Raw genomic sequence first — 27554 nt, 5'->3', positions numbered from 1 at the left:
TTATCGGGTTCCATGTGCAAGTTTTCTGTAACAGCTTCGTTCTTTAGGACTGCGATTTTTATCGTGTCTGTGCTTCTTTAGGACTGCGATTTTTATCGTGTCTGTGCTTCTTTATGACTGGCATCTAACTGCTCTAGCAACAACAGATGATTGAATGACCGAGAAGAGATATTCCAAATAATTAGCTTCTAAACAGTATCTGGTCACCTGCTTTCGTAGCTCAGTTGGTTAGAGCACCCGTTTAGTAAGCGGGAGGTCTTGAGTTCGACTCTCAACGAAAGCAGATTTCATGTTTTTTTGTTGTCAGCTCCTCCAATCTAGTTTTCACATTCTCGAAAACCTACCGTTTCCCCAAACAACTGCCGTTTTTCTCTTTTTTGTTCATCCTGACTCTAGCATCCAATTTTGAATTTCTGATCATGAAGCTGCAAGCTGGGGTACGACGGCCGCCTGTCGTCTAAAATTTGCTCATCAATACTTGGGGCCCCTTTGGAGGGCTCTCGACGGACGGCTCCGGCTCCGTGCTACAGTGCCGCGGCACTGTAGGGTGGCTTCACCGGCTCCGTGATACAGCGCTGCTACAGTGCGCTACAGTAGACGAAGCTGGAGCCGGTGAAGCCGTCCCAAACAGGCCCTTGATGTGCGCATGCTTAACAGTGGGAATATCAGAAACTGTAAAGCTACGAGCAATGAGCATTCTGAAATTACGGGATATTTTAACTTGTATACCTGAAATTACGGGATTTTTTATCTAAATTATTATATGTTGCAACCATTCTGAAACGCAGGTATGCAATGGCCATGCGATTACAATGGTTCAGTTCCACAACATATCACAGCAAACAACTCAGTTTTAACAGCAACTATGGTGCCAACAACCATCCCCATTAGTTATTACAGATATCGAACTCCAAAGATTTCACTGCTTCGGAACAACTCCTCATGAATTGCAACCTTATTAAGCTATGCTTTTGCCGAATTCTGATGTCGAACCTTTTGGATCGCTCACTGAAGAAAAAGCTGGCTGCAATTGAACCATTCGGATCGCTCACTGAAGAACAGACACATTCAAGTCAGAGCCCAGAATTCAGCAATTGGCCAGCACTGGATCATCACAAAACGAGACGCTTACCTTCTTCTTGTGCGAGTCGGACGGCCCAGCAGGAGGGTCTGTTTGCTGGCCGGCGATGTAGAAGAGCAGGCACGAGACCGCGCTGAGCGCCAGAGAAGCGCCGAGAATGGCAACGATGGCGAGAATCCTTGCCCTTCCGTCAGGCTCTCCTGGCCCGCCAACCTGTGACGTGAGGAACCTGTCCAGAGCAGCGTTGCTCCGGTGAGCCTTGGCGCGGGCTGCGGCCGCGGCTTCCTCGGAGTCGGAGGTGAAGTGCTCGGGGCGGCGCTGCTTCCTGCTGCGAGAAGGTAAGCGGCATGACGAGGGCGCCGCCGCCGCTGCCGCGTCCTTCGCGTTGGTGCCGCTCTTGCGATCGCCGGAACTCGGCTTTGCAACCGAGGCGTCCATCTCTGGCGCACGCCGCATTCCGATCAGATGAAATGGGGAAAATATAATGGCATCCAAGAACGAAGGCAGTCAGGGTCAAAGTAGGCCTTACCAGAGCGTCTCGCCGTCAAGCCCAGTGCTTCGTTCCTGGCGCCATGGCTAGCATGGATCGTCGCAGAGGGACCAGCGAATCGCAGCGTCGCCGGCGCTGAGCCGAGGGCGGCAGAGGGCGGCGGGCCGCCTGCTGCTTCCGAGTACGTGCCAGGATCATGAGCATTGGCGCCGCCCGACCCTGCGCCTCCCATGTCGGCCAAGCGAGTCGGGTTGGGCCGCTTCCTGCTCCGGAGCGGCATGTGGCGGTAGGACGACGGCGGCATAGCGCGCATGATCGCGCGCCTGGCGGGTCGGAATCCTCGAAGCCCTGACGACTCATGGTTAGAGACTCAGAATCAACAAGACAAACAAGAACAGGGAGAGCACGTCGGGCTGATTTGGAATTGGAAACCGTACCGAAGTGAGTCGCCGCAGGGTTCTCCTCCGGCATCTCATGGTCCTCGTTCTGGGCGCTCCTGGAGTCTACCCCACGACCGGCATTGCCCGCCGGAGCGACCACCACCGACTCCTCCGTCAGAGCGTCCTGCTCCGATGAACAGAGAAAGAAGAGTCAAGAACGGGGAATTTCGGAATTCAGAACCGTCTCTCGTGTCACCGGAGCAATTGAAGATCACCTTATTTTCCTCTTCCTCGTAGTCGCTCTCCGACTCCGCCGCTCCATGGCCGCCGGCATTACCCATCCCCGAGATATCCTCCTGGTCCGACGACGCGGCCTCGCGCGCCATGCCGCCCTCGGCAGCACCGGCCACCGCGCCTGGCACCGGGACCTCGCCTCCCTGCTCTTCTTCCCCCTCGCGCTGGCCAGCAACCGCGCGCTCGTATCGCTCCATGTCGATCGCGCCTTCTTTGGTTGTGGAGCGTGGCGGGGAGAGAGGAGTTCGAACGAACCCGAGCGGGGGTGGAAGAAGTGGTGGTCGCGGTGACGGAGGGACAGGGCGCGAAGCGAGCGGTTATGAATTCTGAAGCGGCGGACACTGCGGCGGTTGCTGCTGCGGCGGCGTATCGGGAAGCCGGTGGACCCAGTTGGCAGTACGAGACTGTGGATCCCTCGCTTTGTTCTGCTTTCAGATTCGTGTAAACGCGCTCGTGTCATGGTCGCGACAGGGCCATAATATTGGCGGGGGAATTGGCTCCGCGATTTCGTGCTGACTATATATATGTGTCAAAAAAAAACTTTGATTCTACTATCCTGCTAAAAAGAATCTAGGTTTCTACAATTTTGTAAGTTTAATTAATACCTTATGATTTATATTTTTATTTTTATGAAGACCGTCTATTGGATTCAAAATTTCGAGCGCAGGATTCCTAGCGTAAGTGTTCTGGATCACCTTGTACATGGTCAGGTTTTATCAGATTTTGGTTACAAACCAACCCAGACCGCCAAAGAACTCAGTTGACGGTTTAGAAACCATGGATTGGACTGTTATTGTTTAAACCGGCCACTAGTTACAGCAAACGTATCAAGCAAGGCCAATGCAGCGACGCGCGTCCTCACCGTCGGATGCTGCTCCACGCGGCGTCATGCTCTCGTTCCTCAAGTGCATGGAAATCATCGTTGTCATCTAGCCTGCCGTGGGGGCTCAAGCTCACGCTGTTCTGTTGTTCCTGCTCATGTCAGGCCTCGCTCTTCCATGGTCGCGAGGGCGCTGGTGTTGACGAGACGCAGTGCGGAGACGGACTCGCTCAGGCACGTTGAGCTTGGAACGGGTTATGCAGTTAAACGGGACTCAAACCAACCCGTATATGGTCTCTAGGAGTGGTTTAGTATGGGCTGGTTACGCGGGTTGCCCGGTTTAAAACCGGACCATGTACAAGAAGAGTTCTAGAATTAGTTTTGTAAATTTGACACCTCTAATTAGTGGTTAAAATTCTTTCTAGGACTTCTAGGTCCGCAAGGGCCACTTATTCCAGTCTAGCCACTTATTTCGAGCAGAACAGGTTGAGGGTCTAGGAATGGCAACGAGTCGGGTTCGGATCAGGTTCGGGTCGGATGGAGTGTTTGGATGCTCAAAACCGAAACCCGAACCCGACCCGATCACTAATTCGGATCAAAATCCATCCCTGAAACCTGTGGATACCTGAAATCCGATTGGACGTCCGAAACCCGCTTTTGTATGGCAATATAGTAAAAGCAATAAGTACTTTTTACAAACGTATGCATAATATATAACGTTTACATGTATAAACAAGATGTAATAAATAATAAATAATTTCCTAAGTCGATATAGAATAAATTTAATAGTCTAAATAAACACAGTTATTACTAAGTATACTATAAAACATGAGGTTTTGCTCCAAACAGTTATCCATTAGGTATCAGCGGGTAAAAACCAGACCCGAAACCGAACCTGATAAGTTTCGGGGGCCCAAATCCGAAAACCGTGAGTGAGAAATCATACCCGAAACTCGAACATGCAAAACCCAAAATCTACGAATATTCTACCCGAAACCGAACAATTACCACGCGGGTCTCGTGCTCGCGATCCTGCAAGCAACGTGCACGTCCCGTCGATGCACGCAGACCACGGACGAATCTACAGGCATGCGAGGGAAGAATCAACAGTCGGTCGCATCGCGAAAGCTCCCCCTGCTGCCTGCGTCTGCGTCGCATGGAGCGAGACGGTCGGGCCCCACATGGCAGCCGCGGCTGGCGGCCACTCAATCGCGAGCAGGAGCAAGCCACAGCGACGAGCCGACGACTCGTCCGGCGGCGAGCGAGCGAGCGGTCACGTGAACGCCGCAGCGCCCTCCTCCCCCTGTGAACATTCGAACCAGAGCCGAGACGTTCCAGACCACCACGCTCCACACCGACGTGCGGGTCCCACCTCCACGGGCCCACCCGTCAGTAGCCTCACCCGCACGCCCCCCAATCCGTGTGGCCTTCTCTCTCTCTCACCTCGTGCGAGGGCTACACTGCAGCGACAGAAACGGAAAGGCGGCGTAGAAAAACCACACCGACATGTGGGGCCCGCGAGGTGCTGCTGTTCCCGTGGCCCGCGTGTCATCCCGTCGGTTGGGGCCCGTCCCGTTCCCGTCCGGACGCGACGGCGTTTATTAAACGCGCAGGTTGTTGTGACTTGTGAGGGCCGCCGGGCGCCAGGAGCGCGCGCTCGGCGCTCGCCTCGCGTTGCGTGTGGCAGGCGGCCAACTCAGCCAGCGCCGGCCAGGCCATTTTAATCCATTTCCCCCTTTTGCCCCTCGCATACCCGACGGCGCTTCTTTGCGTACAAACCGTGGTGCTTTCTGAATAATCATCAGGGAATCCCCTCGGAGGCATATCGCTTTCTGTGATCATGATTTTGAAGGGCCTTAGAGCGAGCCAAATATTATGGGTCTTTAGGCCCTCCATATTATTACAGTGACGTTTAAAAAAAATTCAAAGTGAGTGAATACGCATCGGCCTTACAGAACTGCAGTGTACAGATGAATAAGCATCGAAACTATCAAATATGCTTGGAATCCACATCAAATAAAATAGCATTGCTTTTAATTTTTCTCTTCCTAAACTCGAGACAAGTTGTGAGCGGCAGTTGGTGAGGAAATCTGATAAGGATAATGAAACGATTTTTAATGGAATTGGCACCAGCGCAAATTCTTGTCCCGCTCCACATTTTTTTTTTGGCATCGCTTGAAATAAGCATTGGCTTCCACAATGTGTAAAGTAATGACCCTAATTCTCTTTCTTATTTTTTAGAATCACTCAAGCCTCACATTGTGGAGGTTCTTAGGCCAACTTTTTTTATTTAAGACTGTAATTAAAAGGAAGATAGAAATTCTAATAATTGCTCGATTCTGCTGGCTGCGGCTGGTGGCTGGTGCTGGTTTGTTGTGAGAGAAAATTACTGATGGCTGGCTAGTGCTAGTTTGGTGTGAGAGAAAAATACTGTTGGTTGGATGGAGAAGCAGCCAGCAGAACATAGTGGATATATATAATTCATGCGGAAGTCCGGAAGACCTACGTGACTAGTTGGGTGCCTAACTGCCTGCTCGTATACTCTGAGTTGGACCAAATATTACTACTATTGCATACTAAATTTTGGGCCCTCCTGATCCGTGGGCCCCAAGCCATCGCCCCGCCTGCACCCCCTTCTAAGCCGGCCCTGCTCTAGGGCTGGTGCTAGGAGAGCAAGCTGCCGTCGCTCCAAATCTCACGGTTTTCAGGGGAAGATTGTTTGGATGGACTAAGAGTGGGCGCTAAAATTTTAAATTTTAGTTAAATTTTACCTCACTTCATTTAGCACTCCTGTTTGGATAGAGTAGTGCTAAACTTAATCACTTTAAGTATTAGCATTTAGATCCAAACACCCCAATACTAGCAACACATGCACTGTTCGATAGTACATTGTCCATTCCGTTGTTTTCAATTTTGGACACGTGCTATATCGATATGCTAGGCTTGTGCACAGTAAGTGATGACAAGACATAAGAGGTGCTACGGTTATACTTTGTATGGCTGATGGTGTTACACAAAATAAAATTCTTGTGCCCCTGAAATACTTATTTGCGATTGTGGCCAAAATTTATTTGTGATTCCTCGAAAACAAATTGAGAGTACAACAAACGACAAAAATAGAGGGGAATTGTGTCAGCAAACGACATGTTAGCAAAGTTGATGATGTGGCGTAGAATTTAGTGTTATGAAACTCTCCATAAAGCTGTCATTGCCACTGGTGTAAGATGTTCACCCTAAGATGAGAAGGCTCCCTAACTTTTATGATGCAGATCTCAAATTTAACAAAGCCGATAGTCCCATTAACTACTACATTAATATTATAAAAATTCAGCCCCCCATATGAAATAGGAAGGTCAAGAGTGCAAAAGCACATCAACGAATTGCCTCTCTTGAATACCACAAAAGGTGTTGCATGCAAATTCCACACAAAACACCAACAGCGCAGTAGCACACACCGTCTTATCTAAAATCCCAGACGCAAAGAAAAAAAAGAAACAAAATGAAAAACACTGAAATACCCGTCAAGCCCTCAACGCACACGCCCCCAATATTTATTCGTCACCAACACCCACTATTCCATCTATTTTTCCTCCCCCCCCACACACACACACACTTCCATCACCCAGGCGGCGAGGCCCTGCTCTTCTCGTCTCCTCGCCTCTCCCTTCTCCCTCACCACGTCCCGCGCGCTCCTCTCGACGACGCCGTCGCCGCCGCCCTCCGATCCGCCTAGGGTTTCTCCCGCCCCCGCGCGCGTCGCAGCCACGTCGCCCACGGCCATGGTGATCCCGGCCGAGCCGCGGCCGCCGCCTCCCCCGGATCCCGCCGCCGACGCCGCTGCGGCGGCCGCGGCCGCGGCCACGTCGAGCGCGCGCCAGGCCGCCGCCGCCTTTTCCTCGTTCCCGTCGCTCAAGACGTGGGGGAGCCACCGCGTGCTGCGGTGCGCGGCCCACGTCAACCGCGCCGGCGCCGGCATCGCGAGCGCCAACGCTGCCGCCAGGCGCTCCCCGGGGAAGGTCGACGCGGACGCGGAGAAGGCGGCCCCGCGCCACCCGAGCGGGGTGGGAGCGGGGAGCAGCGACGCCGCCGGCGTGGGCCACCACGTGGCGGCGGTGGCGGAGGACGCGGAGCCTACCTCCGCCTCGCGGCCGTGGAAGCTGCGCACCCGGCGGCGCCCCAAGGTGGCGGCGCCGTCCGCGAGCGCGTCGCCGCCGCCGGAGCGGAGGCCGTCGCGGGCGCGCGCGGAGCCCCTCGACCGGGCGCGGTTCTCCGTGACGCTGACGACCGAGGAGATCGAGGAGGACGTCTACGCCTTCACCGGCGCCCGCCCGCGCCGCCGCCCTAGGCGGCGGCCCCGCGCCGTGCAGAAGCAGCTCGATGTGAGTCCCCTGCTCCAGCTCCTCCTCCTCCCGTCCCGTCCCCCCTCCACTCCCAGGGACCCGCTCGTAATTTCGTAAAACGTTCCGTCCCCAGATGCTATTCCCCGGCTTGTGGCTGTCGGAGATCACCGCCGAGTCCTACCGGGTGCCGGACGACCGGTGAGAGGCGCGGACCCCGTCGCCGGCCCGCCCGAGCACCCCCCGAGCCGTCGGCGAGGACGCAACGCAAGGCAAGCAAATTCGCCAATCGGAACCCCGGTGTTGTTAATTCTTTCTTTAGCCTCCGCCGTCTTCTGCTGGTGATGTTACCGTGATCTAATCAGCTACCGGTAATTATAATTATTAATTAATTAATTGATCGAAATAGAATGCTAGTAGCAGCAAGTGGCTCGTATCAAGTTGTTATCTTTAGCGAATGTACGTAAGGGATGGTTTGGTCTGGTGTGCGTGCTTGTGTTGGCCCTTGATGGCACATTTCTTATTATCATCTGGGTAGCAATCCAATGTTGGTGCTGTCTTGCTCCTCGCGTCGCTGTTTCGTCTCCACCAAGTTGCAATGGCGCACGAATTTGGAAAATAATGACCCGTACTTATCATGTAGTATGTTCATCAGTTCGTTTACTCGTAGTTTTTGTTTCTGAAAAATATGATTTCGGCATACGGCAGTGAAGAACTGAAGATCACTGCACAGTTATTCCACAGCTGTAGTTTTGCAAGGAATGATCGACACTGAGAGTGGTTATGCTTGGTCGCATACCGGGTGGGCTTTTTACCGGCAACGGCTAGCGTGGTATACTGGTATGGCTCACATGGTCAAGGCCCTGACCCCCTTTGGCTTTGAGCGCGAGCACGTCTATTCGCTGACACGCGGGCCCGACCGGCGCCGGGAACCGAACAGTTTGGAGAAGAAACCCCTGGCTGCCTGGCGCCCGGCCGCCCGCTCTATTCCGGTGGGCAGGGCCTTTTCGTTGCCTGTTTTAGCGCCCAGGGAGGGCCCGCCAGAGTTGGTTGACACATATCCAATCCCCCCGGTGGTCCCGGCCCGTGGACCGTCCAAGCTTGGTGTCTGGTGACGCCGCGCCGGTTTGTACGCTTGCTCGGTCCGTGCTGTGCCGGTCCATGGGCCCGGTCCACGCGCGCCCCTTGCGGTGGCGGTTACGCCGGCTGTCATGTGTTAAACGAGTTGGGTTAATAGTAACAGGTTGTTTCGAATCGGCTTATTGGGTGGGCTCTGGTGGCCTCTGGTTGAAACCAAAACTGTTCTCAAGCTTTGGTTAGTGATGGTGTCCGGCGACAAGTGGCAAACCGTTGGGGCCTTAAATGGCCTCGAGTACCCTCCGCCGCCGTCTGATCGGCGGCGCACGGCTGCGATCGTACGGCGCACCTAACTGCCCGAGAGGGGCTCCGAACAAGTTGCACGCAAATGTGGTTGGAGCCTTGGAGCACCATGCCTGATGCCTAGGCGTGTATGCCTAGGCTGTCCACAATGGCAAGAGCAAGAGCAAATTTGCTTTTGCCTCGTTTCCCACGCCCTCTCTGTCTACAGTGCCAAACAGTACATCTACAGTGCCAAACAGTAGATTTACTCCTCCATTTCCTCCTATCGCTGTGGACGGTCAGGCTGTCCACAATGGCAAGAGCAAGAGTAAATTTGCTCTTGCCTCGTTTCCCACGCCCTCTCTGTCTACAGTGTCAAACAGTGTATCTACAGTGCCAAACAGTAGATTTACTCCTCCATTTCCTCCTATCGCTATGGACGGTCGTCTCTGCAAGCGCAAGGCTGCCCCAACTCCTTGCTCCTTCCGGGAGCGCTGTGCCTGGGCTTCCTTCGCAAGGCTCGCCGGTCTTGCGGTCTTGCAGAAATTCAGCGACCCCAACAGGGGACGGGCACGCACAGAAGTCTACTGGCTAGCCGGCCTGTCAGGTTGCTGGGCTGCACAGGCGACGGCAGATTTTTACCGCGGCGGTGAAAAGTGCGTGGTCTTCGCCGTCAAAGGAGTGGTATACCGCAGAGAGCGCGGTTGACTTTTCCGCACGCAAATACATTAGAATTTACTTACCCTTGTGTAGTTGTGGAGACACGTTCAAGGTCGCGGGTGCACGTAGAAAGCTCGTATTTTTAACCCAAACTGTCTAGCTTAAGTCGGCCCGGATTATGACCTCAGAGACGACGGCACGTGCTAAACAACGCCGTCCCGCTCTACCGTGGCGGCGGCGGGCTGACAAGTTTACACGTTGATTGGATTGGAGAGAGTAGAGGAATCAAGTGGTCGTACGTGGCCAACACGCCGGGTCGGGTCGGGTCGCAGTGCTCCGGTTACGGGTCATGCGCGTGGTAGTAGGAAACAGTTGTTGCTGGAGTACTTTCACTGCTCGGCCAGGCCGGCCGAGGCAGGGGCATCGTCCGCGTGTGTACGCTGAGTTCCACGGATCACATGGTACCCAACACATTCCTAGCTACGTACTACGTGATCGAACTCGCAGCGGTTCTCTCTAGTAAAATGCACTAGAAATTCTATCGGCCAGAGGCAATGTTTGATGCCTCCCCGAATTGTCATAGGCATCGACCGATATGGTATGCAAACCTTTTGTGGCCGTCGTGGTCCTGCTCGTAGTCGTGGCTGGTTTTGTCACTGCCCGGATCAGTGTGGCGTGTGCCCACAATCATTTTTTTTTGAACTTAACAATCATTATTCGAATGGGATATTCTCCATTTTCGCCGTATCAAGCCACACAGTCCTCCCTTTTTTTTGTTTCGAGATCTTGTTCCCTGTGCTCGCAGTATTAACCCACACCGTACTGTTTTTCTTTTGAGGGGGAAATAAACAGCGCCAATTGAGTTGCATGACCCACCATGGCACCATCAGTGTATCAGTACCTTCTATCTTGTACTCTTTCTGTTCCAAATTATAGGTTGTTCGACTTTTTTAATTCGAAGTTTGACCATTTGTCTTATTCAAAAAATTTATAAAAATATAGTCAAATTTAAGTCATTCTTAAAGAATTTGCATTGATAAAGCATGCCATAACAAAAGAAGTGATATTTTGCACAAAATTTTGAATAAGACGAGTGGTCAAATTTAGTGTCAGAAAGTCAAATGACTTATAATTTGAAACGGAGAGAGCACAGTTTAGTAGCTGAAGAGGAAAAGAAATGTTTCAGAGACACGTCAGGCGTTTTCCAACATAAAATTAAAATGTGAACGATTGCGCGTTTGCATCCACAGCAATTCCATCAACAGAGACCACACCGACCAGTGCAGATCTCGAGCGAGGGGACTTTGTAAAATAGAGTGCCAGGTGAGCTCGAGCTGGACGCTCTAGCCTCTAGCTAGCTCGAGCGCGCGTAGCAGACAACTGTCGGAAGCGGCTCCACGCACGCGCGGCGCGGGCCATGTCGCGCGCGTAGCAGTGGTTTCCCAATCCCTACCCATTTTTGCTTTCAGCTGAACGGGTAGGTTGCAGGCAGACTCCACGTCTCCAATGGAATTTGGGGTGAAGAAAGAGAGACAAGCAATCGGGGTGGTATGTTTGTTTGGGACAGGGGCGAAGCAAGAGTACCGGGGGCACACTTCTAACACCATGGTTTATTAGTTACCTGGAAGGGTAATTTGTTAGCTTGAAAGAGGAACTTGTAGTGGAGTTTAAAAAAGTCATCGGGAGGAACTTGTAGCTCCGCCCCTGATTGGAAGATGACACTGCTATTACTATTAGCAACTCTGATGGAATCTCAGAGTGGCGTGTGGAATCAGGGGAATGCTTCTTTTCTGATCGAGATGACCTCGCTTTCCCCTTTTCCGTTTCCTTCCCTTGCTCTGCTTTCCGTGTGCAAGCGAGAGGTTTTGGTGCGTCCTCAAGGCCAATACTATGCCTTTTGTGGAGCATTGACGCCTTTCAACAGTGCAAGTTGATGTCCCGTCATGCGTGGTGGGAAAAATATCGCATTTGCGAGAGAACAGTGAGGTGCTGCATGAGTTTCAGACTCTCACATGTACTCGCTCCGTTTTAAATTGTAGTTCATTTGATTTTTTTATTTCAAATTTGACAACTCGTCTTATTTAAAAATTTGTGCAAAATATCACTTTTTTTATTATGGGTTGCTTTATCAATACAAGATCTTCAAAAATAACTTAAATTTGACAATATTTGTACAAGTTTTTTGAATAAGACGAGTGATCAAATTTAGAGTCAAAAAAGTCAAACGAACTACAATTTGAAACGGAAACTGGCTTGTCAGTCATCTAGCCAGCAGTGCTTTTCTCTCACACCGAATTAGCACCAGCCATTAGCCACCAGTCAACCAGCAATATTTTTATCTCATAATAAATCAGCATCAGCCATCAGCCACAGCCAGCCCAACAGAGAACAGAGTGAATAGCTTCCAGCGTCGTCGGGTCGCAGCACTCAGGAATCAGAATTCAGCATTTAAAGGTCAGAAACCACGAATCCAAGATTGGATGATCGGAATTGGCACCAGTAACCCCTCGTACATTTTCCCCGCTCCTGGGTACCTGATGTGCGCATGAGCTTTGGCGGGAAATTTCCTCCAACGGTTATATATACGGGGGAGTTGAAATTCCCCTTATATATAGGGTGAGTTTCAATTCCCCTTATATTTTAATCACACTATTTTTTTACGATATTAATCTCGTTTGAGCCCCGTAACATAATGATAATGCGTATTATGATAGTACAAATACTATATGATTTTTTTAATTAAAAAACAATAAATAAATAGTTAGTTAATGAGTTATAGTATATAGAGGGAATAGATATGAGGGAAATGGTTGGAGAGAAAGAGTTATAGGGGGAGGAATTTTTTAGAGAAAAATAGTAAAATATAGTAAATAGTATGTTTGGGGGAGTTGGAGAGGAGGAATGGTTAGAGATACCCTCCAGCATCCACTCCAAAGGCACGAAGGCTTGGGAGACAAGTTTCAGATTTTTTTCCCCCTTCAAGGCTGACACAATACACCAGGCCACTGGCAAAGTCAGTACCTAGTGCCCAACCTACGTGCCAAGGGTCGTTTGTACACACGACACGTCACCATGTACGTAGTACTTCATCCGGATCATATCCCCGGGTGTGTTTAGATGCCTCAACCCTCAAAAAACCTAACTTTCCATTACATCTCCATCACATCGAAACATTAAATATAGCAAATAATCCATGCATGGAATACTAAATATAGATAAATAAAAAAACTAATTGCATATTTTTGATGTACGTTGCGAGACGAATCTTTTGAGACTAGTTAGGTCATGGTAGGACAATATTTAACACAAATAAACAAAAAGTGCTACAGTGTCCGATGTGAATTTTTCTCCCGCTTTTCCAGTGATCTAAACACAGCCCCCGTCACAGTGCATAGAGGCAGCACTACCCTGTTGACAAGTGACAGGACGAGGACAGCGATGAAAGGCTTTCCATTGGCGTCATAGAATTGCTCCTTTTTCAAGTCACAAGTGTTTTTTGCTGTTTGATGAGAAATAGTGTCACAAAAAGTGCTGAAAGGGAATTGCTGTCTTTCATAGGGTCCCGGTGGAAATTCTACCCCAGCTCGGCACGCGAATGGGAAAGATCAATTCAACCTGATCTCAAACGAAATTTACCATGTTTATCAGTTTTGAAATAACAAGGAATCCAACAGCTTCAAAGGCTACATGCAATTTACAGCTCAAGGTTGAGATAGATGGTGGACCAGTGATGACTAGTGTAAATACATGAGAGCTAACATTCTACCATTAGAATAGCAACACACACATCAGGCAAGTACAACCATCGAAGTAGTAGTACAACAGCCTCGAGAAATGATTATAGCTGTTCTATAATCAATAACTCAAAGTGATTTCTACACATATATATTAAACATGTTATTGTGCTGCTACAAATCCAGGACCTACCAGCTGAGGCAACCCTGAAACAAAGAGGAACAAAAGAAATTAGTTTAACTATAGTCTCCGAAGTTAATATTCCAGATCATTATAGTCGACATCTAAAGATCAAAACAGAATATTAAGGAAGGCTCGCTGCACTGGTATAGCTTCCATTGTTTTGGTAGGTAAGATTGTTCTGTGGATCCTGGGAACATATTTATCCTAGTTCATGGAGTCGAACCAAAACAAATGTTTACATTCATCAGTCTAGTTCATGAGTCAAGACGATCTCAATATGATATCTATGAAGCCCACTTTACGGGGTTCCATCATATATGCTTCCCATGTAAAAGCCATGATCATTCATTTCTCTTTATTCAGTATATAAAACTGGTCTACAGCTTTACCATTATTCACAACATCCATATAAAGATGGGAGAACTCTGTTAAACCCTGCTACAACTTAGTGGTACCTTTGCTAGTACAACAGGTCAATAATCTCTGTCAAAACCATCTACGGAGAGTCCATACCCCCAATTCAGAAGCTCAACAATGCACCCACAATTTATCTTGGGCAGATAATATTCACCTCAATCGTAGGATGGAGACCGCACAACGGATGAGTAGTAGTGGGCCTCCAACTCCTTGAGGCTTGCTGCCGCCTCCTGCCCAATTCTCTCCAGCATTCTCTCTGTTCCCTCCGCCTGCTGACCAAGCACTTCAATCCTCCTATCAACATTCTCATTCAACGAAGCAAGCCCGGAAAAGATGGCTGTTCTCTTAAGTTCTGACACCAATTTCAACAGAGAGTCTGCTGAATGTACCTGAACAGAAGACATAAGACAATATCAGAAATTTGAAGTTCTGAACTGGTACATGGCACTTACTGCCACTTTTGTCATATCTAGAATTAATTCTTTTTTAAAAAAACACATTAGGTAAATAAGTGACTTCACATGTATGACATAAAGTTTTGCAGAACATCACCTTTCCTCTATAGCATATGGAAGGGGAAAAAGTTATTCACCTGGCTATGATGATCACTAGAGTTGTAGGGTAAACTCTTGTCATTCTTTCAGTTGTGTTTACCATGGAACATCAATCTTCTACATGCATGATATTGATATGCCATCCAAGTTCTCATGCTACTGAAATGCCATCCAGGTTGTCATGTGCCGAAACCTTATTACCCCTAGCGCTCTAAACATCCCCACGTGTTCAACATAAATCGCACTTCTATGTTTTCATTCAAGTAAAACCGAATGCTCATTTTATTCTCATGGAAGGTCTCACATAATGAATGTTATTTCGTCCAAGTAATCGTAACTAATCAGTCCTGGATCTTGATCAGGCACTTTGAGGAGATTAGCTCGACTGGAAACCTAATCATCTACAACTTAGTCTGACTAAGTTGTAGACGACTATAGTCTGGAAAGGGAGGAAAAGGTGAGTTGGGCCTAGGCAATCGGGCTAGGTTTTGGGCTTTTGGCCAAGTAGGTTTCAGGTATATAACGAATTGGTGTGTGTGTCCCTGCATCTGGAGTCCAGCCTGTGCCCCTCCAGCCATTGCCTGCAGGAGAAAGAGAGGGGGAGAAGCTGCTGCCCATTATAAATCAATACCTCCGGTTTCCTTCCTCAATCTGCCACCAGCTCTGTCACTGCCCCCTCAAGCTGCCACTGTTGGCTTCCTCTCCTTGATGCCCGTGTTCAATCACTGTGCTGAGCTCAAATTGCTGACCTGCAGCTCAACAAAACCTCCAGCTCCACTGGATTATGAAGATGATCCACTCCTAGTCCTCCTCCAACTATACTGGGTAGCAGAGTAGGAAGGCAGGACAACTATACTGCCGACTAGCCAAATAATTGAACCTAATTGACAACTATCACAATCTTTCACCTAGTCAGTACACTTACGACTAGGCTTGACTAGGCGATTTGAAAACATTGCACCTAATAGGCCACATCTCTGTACTTCATATCACCAAGTGGGATCTGAATATCCAATTCAATTTTACACAGATATCTAAGCTTGCAGCCTCAGCATATGAATTATAGGTGCCTTATACCAGACATTATGATCCTTGAATCATTAGGGTAAACACTACCAAGAGTAGGTGGTGTCGGCTACCAGGGGAGGGCTAGACCATTGGAAAGACTTACTAAATATTTTTCCTTCACTGGTTGATTGCTTGATTGCCTGCTTACAGGGCATTAGAGCTGGCTTAACAAGAGATGCTAGCAACCTTTAGTAGCTAACAGCCTTCCTCTTATCTAGCTGACAACCATATCTCAAGTGATACTATCTCTTCTGTGCAAGGGAGGCTGGCTAATCCCTGGCCCTGATTCACACCAATAACAATATCCCTGCTGCATAACCTGGTTATCTCAAGCTAAAAGGTTAAGATTATGGCTCTTGATGATTCCGTTATTGGATATGCATAAACTGATTACAACATATTTACTGGGGCAATGGATAAATCTAACTCCTTATTTAGTAATCTAATTGAAAGGGAACTAAGTTGAGACTGTCAAAACTCAGAACCTGGAAGAACATTTATGTCTTGATTTGTAGCATATGTTTCAAACATACAAAATCAAGAGAGAAAAAAATTGACCACGCATTCAGAAAAATAACTAGGGTATGCTTGATTGAAACAAAAGCTCTAGAATCGAATCGGCTAACGGTTGGTGGGCATTGAGGCAGGTCCATACCATCCGGGCTGCGCGCATCTCCATCTGGAAGGCCTCCTGCGAGTTCCGCACGGGCGGATCGTTGACCTGACCATGCCATCGCGAACTAGGGTTAGCCAGAGCGCTTCGGGGCTGCCGGATGTGAAGGGAAAGCAGGGCGCGGGGGACGTACGCGGGCGATGTTGATGAGGGAGGAGAAGTTGTCGATGAGGCTGGAGACGTCGGCATCGGCCTTCTGCAGCAGCAGCTTCTGCTTCTGCGCCGCGGCAGCCGCGGCCGCAGCCGTCGGGCCCGGGGCCGAGCCGGCGGCGCCGCCGGCTTTGCTCATCGTCACGGGCGTGCGAGGAAGCGAGAGAGAGAGAGAGGACGAGACCTGTTTTGGGCGGATGGGTTCGGGCCGAGCGTGGGCCAGAGAGAAAGTGGCCTGCCAGAACTGGGCCGTTTTCATGGCCTAAATGGTGGTGGCCTGGTGGGCTGGGCCTGGGAGACGGCGTATCGAAGAGGGCAGCAGATTCATCAAGGCAACGGATGGGCTTTCCAAATAGACATCGTGGGCCTGGAGCCAATCAAGTACCCCTAGCTGGGCTTGCATTGTTCTACGGGCCCGGCCTATAGTAATCACATCTCTTACGCGGATTTGAAGTGGAAGCACAAGCCAATTCCACGCATCATTTATTCGCTGCCCAACGGCAAGAACAGGACTGCTCAAAAAAAAAAAAAAAACGGCAAGAACAGGAAGTGCTAATGGGGTCCTCCATTTCTCTCCATTTTCTTTTATACTCTGACCACGCTGATTATGCATTTTCATTTATCAATTGCCACCGTATGACCATGTGGGCTATCAGTCAAAACTGAATGGGAAAAAAAGGTACATCACAAAGGACTTGCAGAAAAGATATATAGAAATCACTCTTTTTTAATTTCCCTCCTCTCATCTCTTCTTCTCGAGATCTGTTTCTTCTTACCATCCGTCCCTGCTTGCTTTTCCATTGCGGTTAGCTGTTCGTGTTGATGTCGGAAATCTCTCTCAGCGTTTGATTCCACTTTCTCACGTCACCGCTCGATCTTTCTCTGCCTTGCAAGTAACTCAACCTGCATGAACGGCCAAGCTAGTAGCCCCGACAATCGCTTTAGATGCCTCTGCCTGCCTACTAGCTACACATTTCATCACTAACAAACCTACCTGACCCCAACTAGTGCCCATTATATTCAATTAGCATCATAGCATAGCAATTTAGCGTAGCCAAGTGCTAGCAAGCAACGCATGCATGCATGGCTCCCACTACAGTGAAAACTATTTCTAGCTCAATTATGAGGTACCGACGATGCTTAAGGAGATAATAAGCTACTGTTTGGACCCCTCTAATCAGGCCTCTCTGACCTACAGCGCTTAGCATGTGCTACACTTGAAAGGATTTTGGCCTGACTCTACCAGGTATAGAACGCTGTGCCTATTTAGCATCTAGAACTTTTTTTTAGAAGCTTTGGGGATTGAGCTAATCTTGGATCAGACTGGAATAATGCACACTCCACAAGTTGTAAAATTCTGAATGTGCTGATTAGGTGAAGGCCACTGTGAAAGTGCTTCTGTAACCGAATGGCAGGATGGGAGAAAAGAATTGACACTCCACATGCATCACCATAATGCAATATCCTAGGTGTGAACTGTGAACTATGCATATATGCTGGAGATGAACAGAAAAAGAGAAAGTGCTTGCTCGCTCACTCTGATCTCCCATCCAATCAGAGGCTCAGAGCTCATCGTAGGATGGATGAAGCCATGTGTCAAAGGAGAGCAGCAGCAGCTGTGGCCTGTGCCAAAGAGTACCAGAAAACTGGGGCTAGCCAAGTGAAAGGCAAAGTACAGATACCAATAAAGTGGGCAAGCTTTCATCAGACCAAATGATCAGCAGTCCACCAGAGTGCACTTTTTATCCCCCGCTCTCTCTACACACCCCAATGCCAATGTGTCAGCTTGAGCATGGCATCTTCCTTGTAATCATAGCACTCACTCCTAGGGCTACTACAACCTTGGCTCTACCTGTTGATCTGTGACTGGCTGGTTGGTGCCACAGGGGTGAGACCCACCCCAGGAAACTCAGGAGCAGCACTTCAACATGATGCCCTAGGCTTGTCAATGATTCCAAAGGAGACATTGACTCCATTGCCTCGCTTCTAGACTAGGGCCCCCCAAAAGAAGGGGATTGATGAACTCCTGAACAGCAAGCAAAGTTGTTTGGTTCTCTAATCAAAATCTATGCTAGACTGCTAGTGCAGCAGCAATGTTCTTTTGGGGAAAAAGACTGTAAAGTTCTGTTGGGTCTTGAGACATAAGCAATGGATTTTCTCTATATCGTGTACTAGTTGCACCTGTTTCAAATTGACAAAAAAAAAGTTAACACTTAGATCTGTACTATTGTTTGATTCATACGTACTATAACTTCGATTTTTTTTTGAACGTGTTTTAGCTCAACTGCTCAATGATTGCCGAAATATATAGCTTCTAACCATTCTTCAATATATGCTTTATATAACTAAAAGTTAAGGTTCATCTTGTCTCAACCACATATCATGTGTCCATAGTTAATTTGTCTAACTTTATAACAAGCTATTGCGTTGATATATATAGTAAAAAAAATGGTGCATAGGTGAAAGTGCCTCTGTTCACGCTTCTCCATGGTAGTTCTTAATATTCTTCTCAAAGAAAAAAAATAGTTCTTGAATATTCTACTTTTCTTCTGCCCAACATATAATAGAATAGTACAACCTAGTAGTGAAGTCTATAGTTGAACATCCTTTGCATTGGGTGGACAAGGACAATCAATGCAAATAGGACATCCATGTTCCAAAGCACTGGTTCGATGTGTGTACGTATTATCGTGACCTGTGTCCCACTAAGGTGATGCACGCCTACTCGCATGCCTGCCCAAAATTGGTATATGCTCAAGGACCACACATATGTACTTATAGTAGCATATTGGAGTTCTCCAAAAACACACAAGCTGACATCTCTTTCGGCGCATAATCAAGTTATTGAGGAACCTTACAAACAAACAAGGGGCATCCAGTGGCCCACAGTCCAATCACGTTCCATTTGGGATAAGGTTTCTTGACATAAAACTACATCAAGGACTCAAGTGAGATCATAGCAAAAGTGTTTTCAAATCTCCCCTTTTAAGATCTTGTTTGTAGTTGGGACATCTTGGTGATGGTGACTCACATGGGCCTCTGGCCAGAGGTTTTAGCTAGCATTAGTTCTTTAGCCTTTACTCCTAGGGGCTAAGCTAGAAAAAAAAATTCAAGATGCCTTGTGGCAGTAAGGGTATCAACTGAGCTATAATTTGTTGGAAAATATGATGGCTCATCAGTTTATTACTTCTAGTGGTTGGGTGTCCTATTACTTAACAAGTGTGGTTTAAGAAAACCTTTCTGGACAAATGTTGTTCGGTACTCATTCAGTTTGTTATGTCACCTTCTTTCAAAAGCGAGCACTTTTGCAAAAAAAAAAGATCGATGTCTATGTTTCATATGTAGTGATCAATTATCAGCAGTCGGAAACGCTTTCCACTACAAGAAAAATTTTGAATGACGGTACTGATACTTATAGACAAGAAGGCACTGCCTTAACAACTTCCGTACAATTTTAATTTGTCAAAGAAAAAAAGGATCATCCAACAAAACTAGACAGCAAAGCATATAGTCCAAAAAGAATCGTACTCTTTGAGTGTGTTCTGATTCACAAAGGAATGTTTAGTACCAAATTGGAGTTAATATATGACAACTGACATGCATGATACAAGTAAATATAAAGCAGTACGACATGTTCGTCTGTCCAAGTTAGAAAGTACTGCAGAACCACTTTTAATCACATGCATCGCAAGTTCAATCAACAAAGAGAGAGTGCTAATAAACATTGCAGTAAGAGAAAAATTAACGTTTGCAAATATACATCTCCTGACATAATGAACCTACAGGTGTTGATTTAATTATACTACTTCCCTTAAAGGAGTTACAGTGGTGGACGAATTATTACCGATCATTATTATAATAAGCTCAAATATCCGCTGCACCATTCAAGCAACGACTACTACATATACCAAAATCACTCTGTTCGGCAGCTCCAGCAGCCTCCAGCCCAACAGTGTTTTCCTCTCACACCGCTCCAGCACTAGCTTCCAGCCACCAGCCAGCCAATAGTATTTTTCTCTTACACCACTCCAGCCATCAGCTCCAGCTCCAGCTCCAGCTCCAGCCCAGCGAACAGAGTGAATGAAGACATGAAAAGGTAGCTAGAGACAAGCAGTAGTCCAAGCTGACACCACGATCATAGAGCGAGAAACCTACGGACACACAAAAAAAATTATCAACATTTCTACCTTTACATCACCTTTCGTATCACATCACCAACATAAGAATTTGGCAAATCAAACCATATATATGAAGGTGTCAACCCCACACATTCTAGAAGGTGATTAGTTGCAAATAGAAAAAAAATAGGTTAATGAAAGTGTTTGGCCATCCCTTTCAGCTATCTCTTGCTCCCCTTAGCTAGAAATTTCTCCCCAATCTTGTGCCAATCAATAAATATATATTCTAGTCCCCAGCCTCCTTATCTCTATTTCTAGTCACACCAAACAAGGGCAACTGAAATTGGCCGGCCGGCTCTAATGATCAAGTAAACCTGCTTGGTCTAAGCTTCCCATGCGACCAACACTCTCTACACTAGACAGGTCTCGCCATGCGTCACCTACTTGTCCTTTTATTAAAAGACTTATACCTACGTGTACTTAAGCCGTCAGTTAACTAATCCTACAAGCAACACACGATCCCAAGATGATGTAAGCCTAGATTTAAAGAATCGTCCCATGCAAAGACCAACTAGTACTAATCTTCGAGAAAAGATGATGAAATCCCGATTATATATACAAGCTGTTGATATATACTAATATACGCATAGGTTGATTTAAACTATATTTATCGGTACTTAATGATGAACTGAAGAACGAATTAGGCCGTGTTTAGTTGGCGCCCCTGTAAACGCAAAAAAAATTTACGAGATAATCTTGCCAATTTGAAGTACTAAATGGATTCTATTTACAAAACTTTTTGCATAGATGGGTTGTAAATCGCGAGACGAATCTAATGATGCTAATTAATCCATGATTAATCAATAATTAGCGGATGGTTACTTAGCATCACTGTTGCAAATCATGGATTAAGTAGGCTCATTAGATTCGTCTCGTGATTTACAACCCAACCATGCAAAAAATTTTGTAAATAGACTTCATTTAATACTTCAAATTAACAAGATCCATTTTCACTTTAATGCGTTTACGGCTTTTTTGCGTTTACAGGGTGGGAACTAAACATGGCCTTAACCAAAAGAATGGTCAGACGACGTGCATCTGTAGTTTTGTCAGGTATAGGCTTGTCGACTAGATCGAGTGAGCTGGTGCTGCGTGGTGTTCATGCATCCACATGACATTGACGATTAGGTTAAGTATTTACGTTAGCCAATAAACTAAGCTAGAGTTGCTTGTCTGGAGACATCCTATCAAGGCCTCTCTACATGCCTCCCGTACAATCATGGATTATTTTATGCGTGATGCTTTTCCAAGTGAAGTGACTCCATAATGACCTATGTAGGGCATAATATAATTTTATTAGCTTCGAATAGGGTTAACCCCTGTTCGTAGGTAACCTAGCCTAATCCACTTGGATCTGAATGCGATGCGAGTCTGATAAGCTACAGCTCGTCGACGCGACATATTAATTCGGGATCAACCGATTAGTGAGGATGAGTCCCTACACGGATACATTAATTCCTTTCGTGGGTTTGCTTTGTAAGGTCCGCTACCATCACTTGCCGTTGATTGGTGAATATAAATGTACATATATACACTTTGAAAATTTTCAACAAGGGGACGCCGGTCTATGGCGTGCATAACCACCGATGATTAATTTATGCGAGGAACACAACGTATACCACCGACAGTTGTGTCATATAATACGGTCTCCAGGGGCGGGGAACGGGGTGGAAAGCGGGGACCAACGACACCGCGCGCGCATGACAGCTGGTGGGCGGATAGAAAACTCGCCAAAAGCAGCTGGTAACCGCCCCCCGGCTTAATATATGCGATACGAATCTTAGGATGATCTATCATCATCCACCTCCTGGGGGGAGGTCACACTGTGCACATGTTGACTAGCTAATCCTTGTTAAATTCAGATTAACAAAAACGCCAATTTGGGGCCGAGCCCTAGTCGCATGTGGGACTAAACAAAACCCCTGGCGTAAAGCGCAGGCGGATCCTATTGGCCCGGCGCGGCCATGCACGCCTGCCTTTCGTACGTGGCTGCTGCCGCCGGGGCGCGGGGAGTTCGGGGCCACGTGTTGAGACGCGGTTGGCCGGGGCCGCCCAACCGCGGCGCGAAACGTGGACGCCGGTTCTTGGACGTTATATGCGGGAGCCGACGTGGCCCGGCGCGCGGCGTGGGGCCCGGCAGGATCGCGGTGCAGGGATTCGCCGGACATTGCCATAAAAAGAAATTTCTGTCACCGCTGTTTACGGCACTTGGGTTTTACTAATCCCGTCCTGCAGCGGGCGCCCGTCGATGGTTATCTACCTGAATTAGGCCACGTAATCACCTGTCGACCTTAAACAATTCCGAATAAATGTTTGGCACGGCTGCATGTAACTCTTTTTTTTGGAAAAAATTCTATGTAGCAATGGACCCTGTAGCTACAGTGTAGGATCGATCGAGCGGAACGGAACGTGGGTGTTGTTACCTGAGTGGCTGGTGCCGCGTCCAATCACGCGCAGCCACGCACGAGAGTGACCGGCGGTAACAATCCTGCATGTGTTGCACGTACGGCGTGCTGACTCGAGGATTAGCTCTAGCTGGCTGCTGGGTGAGCGGAGCAGCAGCTAATCCGGGGTAACTATCAGTGGAAAAAAGCGGCTTTGCAGTAGTTAATAATTAATTGCGGAGGAGGGGAATGGTTGGGAGGGGGCGTGATCTTCTTTTCGGTAGCATGCGTTGATGCATGTTTGAATTTGGGGGGATTTTATATGTTTTTAACACTTGTTTAACTAGTTGAAGGAAACAGGTAAAGGGACAAAAGTCCATATACACGGTGGCATCATAAGGGGAAAAAGCAAGAGGAAAATGACTCACGGAGCACTAGCCACGGATGGGGAGAGGTTTATGCATACATGTTCAAGTAGAAAATTAACTTTCATTTAATTAATTAATTAATTTCCCATCACATCTTGCAGGAAGATCAGCAAACCAAATCAAACACGGCCTCTTGTTGCTGGTCTATACTAGTTTAGTAGCTGATGGACTAATATAGGAGCCGATCGGGAAAAAAAAGTTGGTAATGAAGAAATGGGAGATCAGATTGATGGATGGGTGGATCAACCAAAAATTTACAGGGCCGGCATGGCCATCGTCGTTCAGATCATCATCATCATGCATACCAAGAACCGGAGTCTAGCTTACAGGCGGCGGCTTAGCTAGCTTAGCTTACATGCATGCTACAGGCTGCAGCTCCATCTCCAAATCCCAACAACTAAACATATATAATTACTAGTGCTAATTACCTAGCCAGGGACGATCTCAGTACAGGCTTCAGTAGTAGTAGTGGTAGGACGACTAGTAGGTGATTAATTCTTTTTTACCGCGGCAGCCGTGGCAGTTCGATCGCGCGCGCGCGGTGATCTCGACCGGCGCGTCGGCGACGTAGGCGAGAGCCAGCCGGCCAGGTCACAAGCCGGCCGGCGCCAGGCTCAGCTGGAGATCCAGCCCCAGGGCGTCCTCCGGCCCGGCGACGACAGGCTCCACCACCACCATCCCGGGGCCGGGGTACCTCGCCAGGGTAGCCACCGGGCTCGCGTGGACCCGCCGCCCGCCGTGGTCGTCCGCCACGTAGGGCGCCGAGGCGGCGGCGGCGGAGGGCGCCGGGGTGTAGGAGAACACGGCCGGCGAGGCGGTCACGGCCGCGGCCGGGGCGCCGCGGGACGGGAACACGCAGCCGTGGGAGACGTGGAACTGCTGGCCCTGCGGCCCGCCCGCGACGGCGACGGCGCGCGGGGAGAAGTAGACCCAGCTCGTGGGCGCCGCGTCGCCGCCGCCGCCGCCGCCGCCGCCGAGGAGGTGCGGCGGCGGAGCGAAGGCCGACACCATCGGGTTGGCGCGCGGGTAGAGCGCGGCGGCCCCGCCCGCGACCCGGCCGGCGGCGGCTGCCGCGGCCTGCAGCTGCGCGCGCTTGAGCTGCTGCCGCTCCTTCTTGTGCGCGTTCTGGTGGCCGCCCAGCGCCTGCGAGTTGGCGAACTCGCGGCAGCAGTACTGGCACTCGTACCTCCGCCCGTCGCCGGCCGCCGTGGCCGTGGTCGTGGTGGTCGTCGACGACGAGGAGGAGTCCGACCCGCCGCCGCCGCCGCTGCCGTTGCCGCACGCCGGCGCGTCCTCCTGCTCGGCCGCCTCCGGCCCCAGCTCGTGCTCCTCCTCGGAGACGTGGAAGCCGAAGAGCTTTAGCCTGGGGCTAGTCATGTTCATGCCTGCTGCTGCTGCTGCTGCTGCAGGAGAGGGAGATGGCGAGAGGTAAGTGGAAGTGGCTGTCAAAGCTGGAGGTGCATGGGTTGGAGGGAGCTGCCTGTGTCAGGTACTCAGGTGAGAAGGGGCGGGCAGTATATATATAAGACCTGGAGCCCGGAGCTGGAGGCATACCCGAGTGGATATATCGGCTCGATGAGCCCATTTGAATACACGCAGCAACAGGGGCTCCCAAATATTTTATCCCTTGCCTGCTTTCTTCTTCAATTTTCTCCCCTACTGCATGCACTTTAGAGAGAGAAGGACGATCGATCCCTGCTGCACAACTGCAAAGATGAGAGAGAGAGAGAGAGAGAGAGAGAGAGAGAGAGAGAGAGAGAGAGAGAGAGAGAGAGAGAGAGAGAGAGAGAGAGAGAGAGAGAGAGAGAGAGAGAGAGAGAGATGTGAACAGGAGAAGCAACTCATGGGTCACAAAAAGACAGAGTCGGGGTCTAGATTGCGCTTGCGCTTGTCCCGGCTCCAAGTTGCAGAGTATTCAAAGTGCCTGGCCTCCTCGTTGGTTTCTGACGGTCGACATGCGCAACCCCCCGGTTTAGATTAAGAAACTACTAAACCCCTCGCTACTAATTAATCAGCTACTTGCTACTACTAGCTGATCGAGTGAGGGGGCAGTGTATATATAGTTATAGCTAGACTAATTAAGTTAACTAATTAATTAGTGGCCAACTAATACGTACTAGGGGGCGCATTAGTTTACTGGGCCCTGATTGCCGCAGGATATGATGCTCGGGCGGCCTTGTTTATGGGGTACGAACCGCGATAGTTTTATCCTGACAGCGCCGAGGTATTGTGTGGAGATGAGGCAAGCCATTACAATAATTCAGGAACCCTTGTTGTTATATGCATATATATATATATATATATATATATATATGTGTGTGTGTGTGTGTGTGTGTGTGTGTGTGTGTGTGTGTATTGTGGCCTGATCGATCGGCATGTATGTAGAAAGAGACGAGGGGGACCACATGCAGGGCATGTGCAGGGGAGCTAAGTGCCACCCACTCAGCCTGTTCTTGATTAGAGTAGCTTAATCCTAGCTATTTTTCTAGTACAGGGCAAAGTTGTAAAGCTCATGTGGGACCTGCAGCAGTTCATGGACGGGCTGTGTAAAATAAAAATCCCCTCTTTATTTATAGTATGTAAAAAACCTATACAAAACTTGGCCGTGTATTTGTCGAAAAGTGCGCGTAGGAATGTATGCGTATGTACGTATGCGCCCATTTTTGTTCCCTTGTGCCTGGCTTTCCCGTCAATGATGATGGGGATGACCTCGGCGAAGAATCGCTTTGGAGCAGTCCCATCACTCGAACCATTATTATGTTCTTGCGAGAAATTGTTCTATACTTCTGCATGGAAAGAACCCTAGGACGGGATCCTTTTATTTTAGGCAAAGTGGAATGGACCAACACCAGCACGCGCCTATACGACTCCTATATGTATCTGTTCTTGCACTGATTGAATATCGATTTTGGTGTTTGTGTGTGTGTGTAACATTCGCGTCGGTATAATTAAGTGTGTACGCAGCCACAGGCTGAAGGAATCCCTATGCATGATGCATGCTACTGTCAGTGGAAAGAGCTCTACTGTGGTCAACCCATAATAGCAGCTTAGTGCTCAGTTAATGATTCCAATTATGCCAGAGTATCTTTGGAGATATCATCAGATCAGATCAGTAAAACAATGCAATTTCTATTCATCGCCCGCGATTTTCAACCAACGTATCTCGCAAGCCTTCCTTCCATCTTCTACCTTGAGCTAGGGAGGGGGGGGGGGGCAAGCTAGGGGAGGGGGGGTGGGTCGCCGGGGGAGGGGTGGTAGGTGGGCGGACGCCGGCGGCTAGGGTGAGGGTCGAGGCGGCAAAACCTTTAGGGTTTCAGGTTGGGGCCGAGGGTGGCACCCATCGTGTACGGCCTGGCCAACCCGCGCGGCGTCCCGCCGGTGGTGGCGGGTTGATCGAGGCCAAATATCTGGTGGGAAGTAGTCGCCGACCGGGGGTGGGGGAGGGGGAGAAGGTGCCGGTGTTCGATAAGCGGCACGGCGGCGAGCTTGGAGGGCGGTGGCAAAGGACGACGGTGAGAGGCGAGGGAGCAGCAGCGGGACAGCTTCTGCAACGGCATCGTGGCCAGCCGCGCGTGCTAGGAGTAGACTCCCCCAGTAAAACAAGGAATAAGAGTTCCTCTTTCATATACTACTGATGATACATCTAACAGCACACAAAATCTTATGCTTTGCAAGCAATTCCTCGAGCGCCACTATAGCTACCTGATCAAAAGCTCACAGCTACTATTTCACAACAAAAATTAGTTTTTTTATTTTTAAAATAAGAACGAAAAGTTTTACTGACTGTTAATTAACAAGAAGCTCGATAATCCTAATGGCCGCCACCACTTCCGGATCATGGAACACCAACTGGTGTCATCATTGACGAGGAACCGGTGATGTAAGATCCGACACAAATGTTTTCACACAACAGTAGTGCTTACTGGGGTAGCACGTAAGGCCAATGATGAGCACGGTAAAACTATTCCTTACGTCACGAGGCTAGTGAAAGAGTTGTTACTACACCTACAAGGCTAAAACGACTATAAAGACATATAGCATTGTTCATACGACTATAAAGACGATATGATGTTACTGCGGCACGGTTGATCCAACTATGTTTACATAATTTGGTTTAGTAAAATCCAAGTATATATGTAGGGAACGTATCTGGTGCAAACCAAGGATCTTGTGCAAACCCGTGCAAACCTACTAAAAAAAGTTTCAAAAAATTCTGAAAAAAATCATGAATGTGCTTCTCAACTTACCTCATATATATACAAAATTTTATGGTCAAATTCATCTTACTCTAAAAGTTACAAAAAAGACAAATTTTCTGACAACAATAATGGTTCAAATGCATCTCAAATTTGTCTTTTTTGTA

At 48.6% G+C, this 27554-nt stretch overlaps 3 protein-coding genes and 1 non-coding gene across 4 annotated transcripts; 2 read left to right on the top strand and 2 right to left on the bottom strand.

Moving 5' to 3' along the window:
• Window positions 1–209: 209 nt before the first annotated feature.
• Window positions 210–283, top strand: TRNAT-AGU. Its single transcript has one exon. It is a non-coding gene; the product is annotated as a tRNA-Thr (tRNA).
• A 6364-nt stretch (window positions 284–6647) lies between these two features.
• Window positions 6648–8040, top strand: LOC120706100 (atherin-like). The gene is made up of 2 exons (XM_039990671.1): window positions 6648–7444; window positions 7539–8040. Exons 1-2 carry the CDS (start codon window positions 6845–6847, stop codon window positions 7605–7607), a joined length of 669 nt encoding a protein of 222 aa, XP_039846605.1. The 5' UTR covers window positions 6648–6844; the 3' UTR covers window positions 7608–8040.
• A 4980-nt stretch (window positions 8041–13020) lies between these two features.
• On the bottom strand, window positions 13021–16432 carry LOC120706099 (mediator of RNA polymerase II transcription subunit 22a-like). Its single transcript, XM_039990670.1, has 4 exons — window positions 16185–16432; window positions 16034–16099; window positions 13911–14145; window positions 13021–13362 (listed from the first exon to the last, which is right to left on the bottom strand). Exons 1-3 carry the CDS (start codon window positions 16338–16340, stop codon window positions 13912–13914), a joined length of 456 nt encoding a protein of 151 aa, XP_039846604.1. The 5' UTR covers window positions 16341–16432; the 3' UTR covers window positions 13021–13362; window position 13911.
• A 6962-nt stretch (window positions 16433–23394) lies between these two features.
• LOC120706098 (zinc finger protein GIS3-like) lies at window positions 23395–24704 on the bottom strand. Its single transcript, XM_039990669.1, has one exon. It carries the CDS (start codon window positions 24572–24574, stop codon window positions 23783–23785), a length of 792 nt encoding a protein of 263 aa, XP_039846603.1. The 5' UTR covers window positions 24575–24704; the 3' UTR covers window positions 23395–23782.
• Between the last annotated feature and the right edge of the window lie 2850 nt (window positions 24705–27554).

Source organism: Panicum virgatum, chromosome 5K, assembly GCF_016808335.1.
Source record: "Panicum virgatum strain AP13 chromosome 5K, P.virgatum_v5, whole genome shotgun sequence".
NCBI lineage: Eukaryota > Viridiplantae > Streptophyta > Magnoliopsida > Poales > Poaceae > Panicum > Panicum virgatum.
The sequence above is the reverse complement of the archived record's forward strand: the minus strand, read 5'-3'. Positions and strand labels throughout refer to the sequence as shown.

Excerpts from the sequence above, each read along its gene's own strand:
- LOC120706100 (XM_039990671.1), top strand. The coding sequence starts at position 6,845 with ATGGTGATCCCGGCCGAGCCGCGGCCGCCGCCTCCCCCGGATCCCGCC. Across the intron at positions 7,445-7,538 it reads CCGTGCAGAAGCAGCTCGAT|ATGCTATTCCCCGGCTTGTG; the intron begins GTGAGTCCCCTG and ends TTCCGTCCCCAG.
- LOC120706099 (XM_039990670.1), bottom strand. The coding sequence starts at position 16,340 with ATGAGCAAAGCCGGCGGCGCCGCCGGCTCGGCCCCGGGCCCGACGGCT. Across the intron at positions 16,100-16,184 it reads CCCTCATCAACATCGCCCGC|GTCAACGATCCGCCCGTGCG; the intron begins GTACGTCCCCCG and ends TGGCATGGTCAG. Across the intron at positions 14,146-16,033 it reads AGATGCGCGCAGCCCGGATG|GTACATTCAGCAGACTCTCT; the intron begins GTATGGACCTGC and ends TCTTCTGTTCAG.
- LOC120706098 (XM_039990669.1), bottom strand. The coding sequence starts at position 24,574 with ATGAACATGACTAGCCCCAGGCTAAAGCTCTTCGGCTTCCACGTCTCC.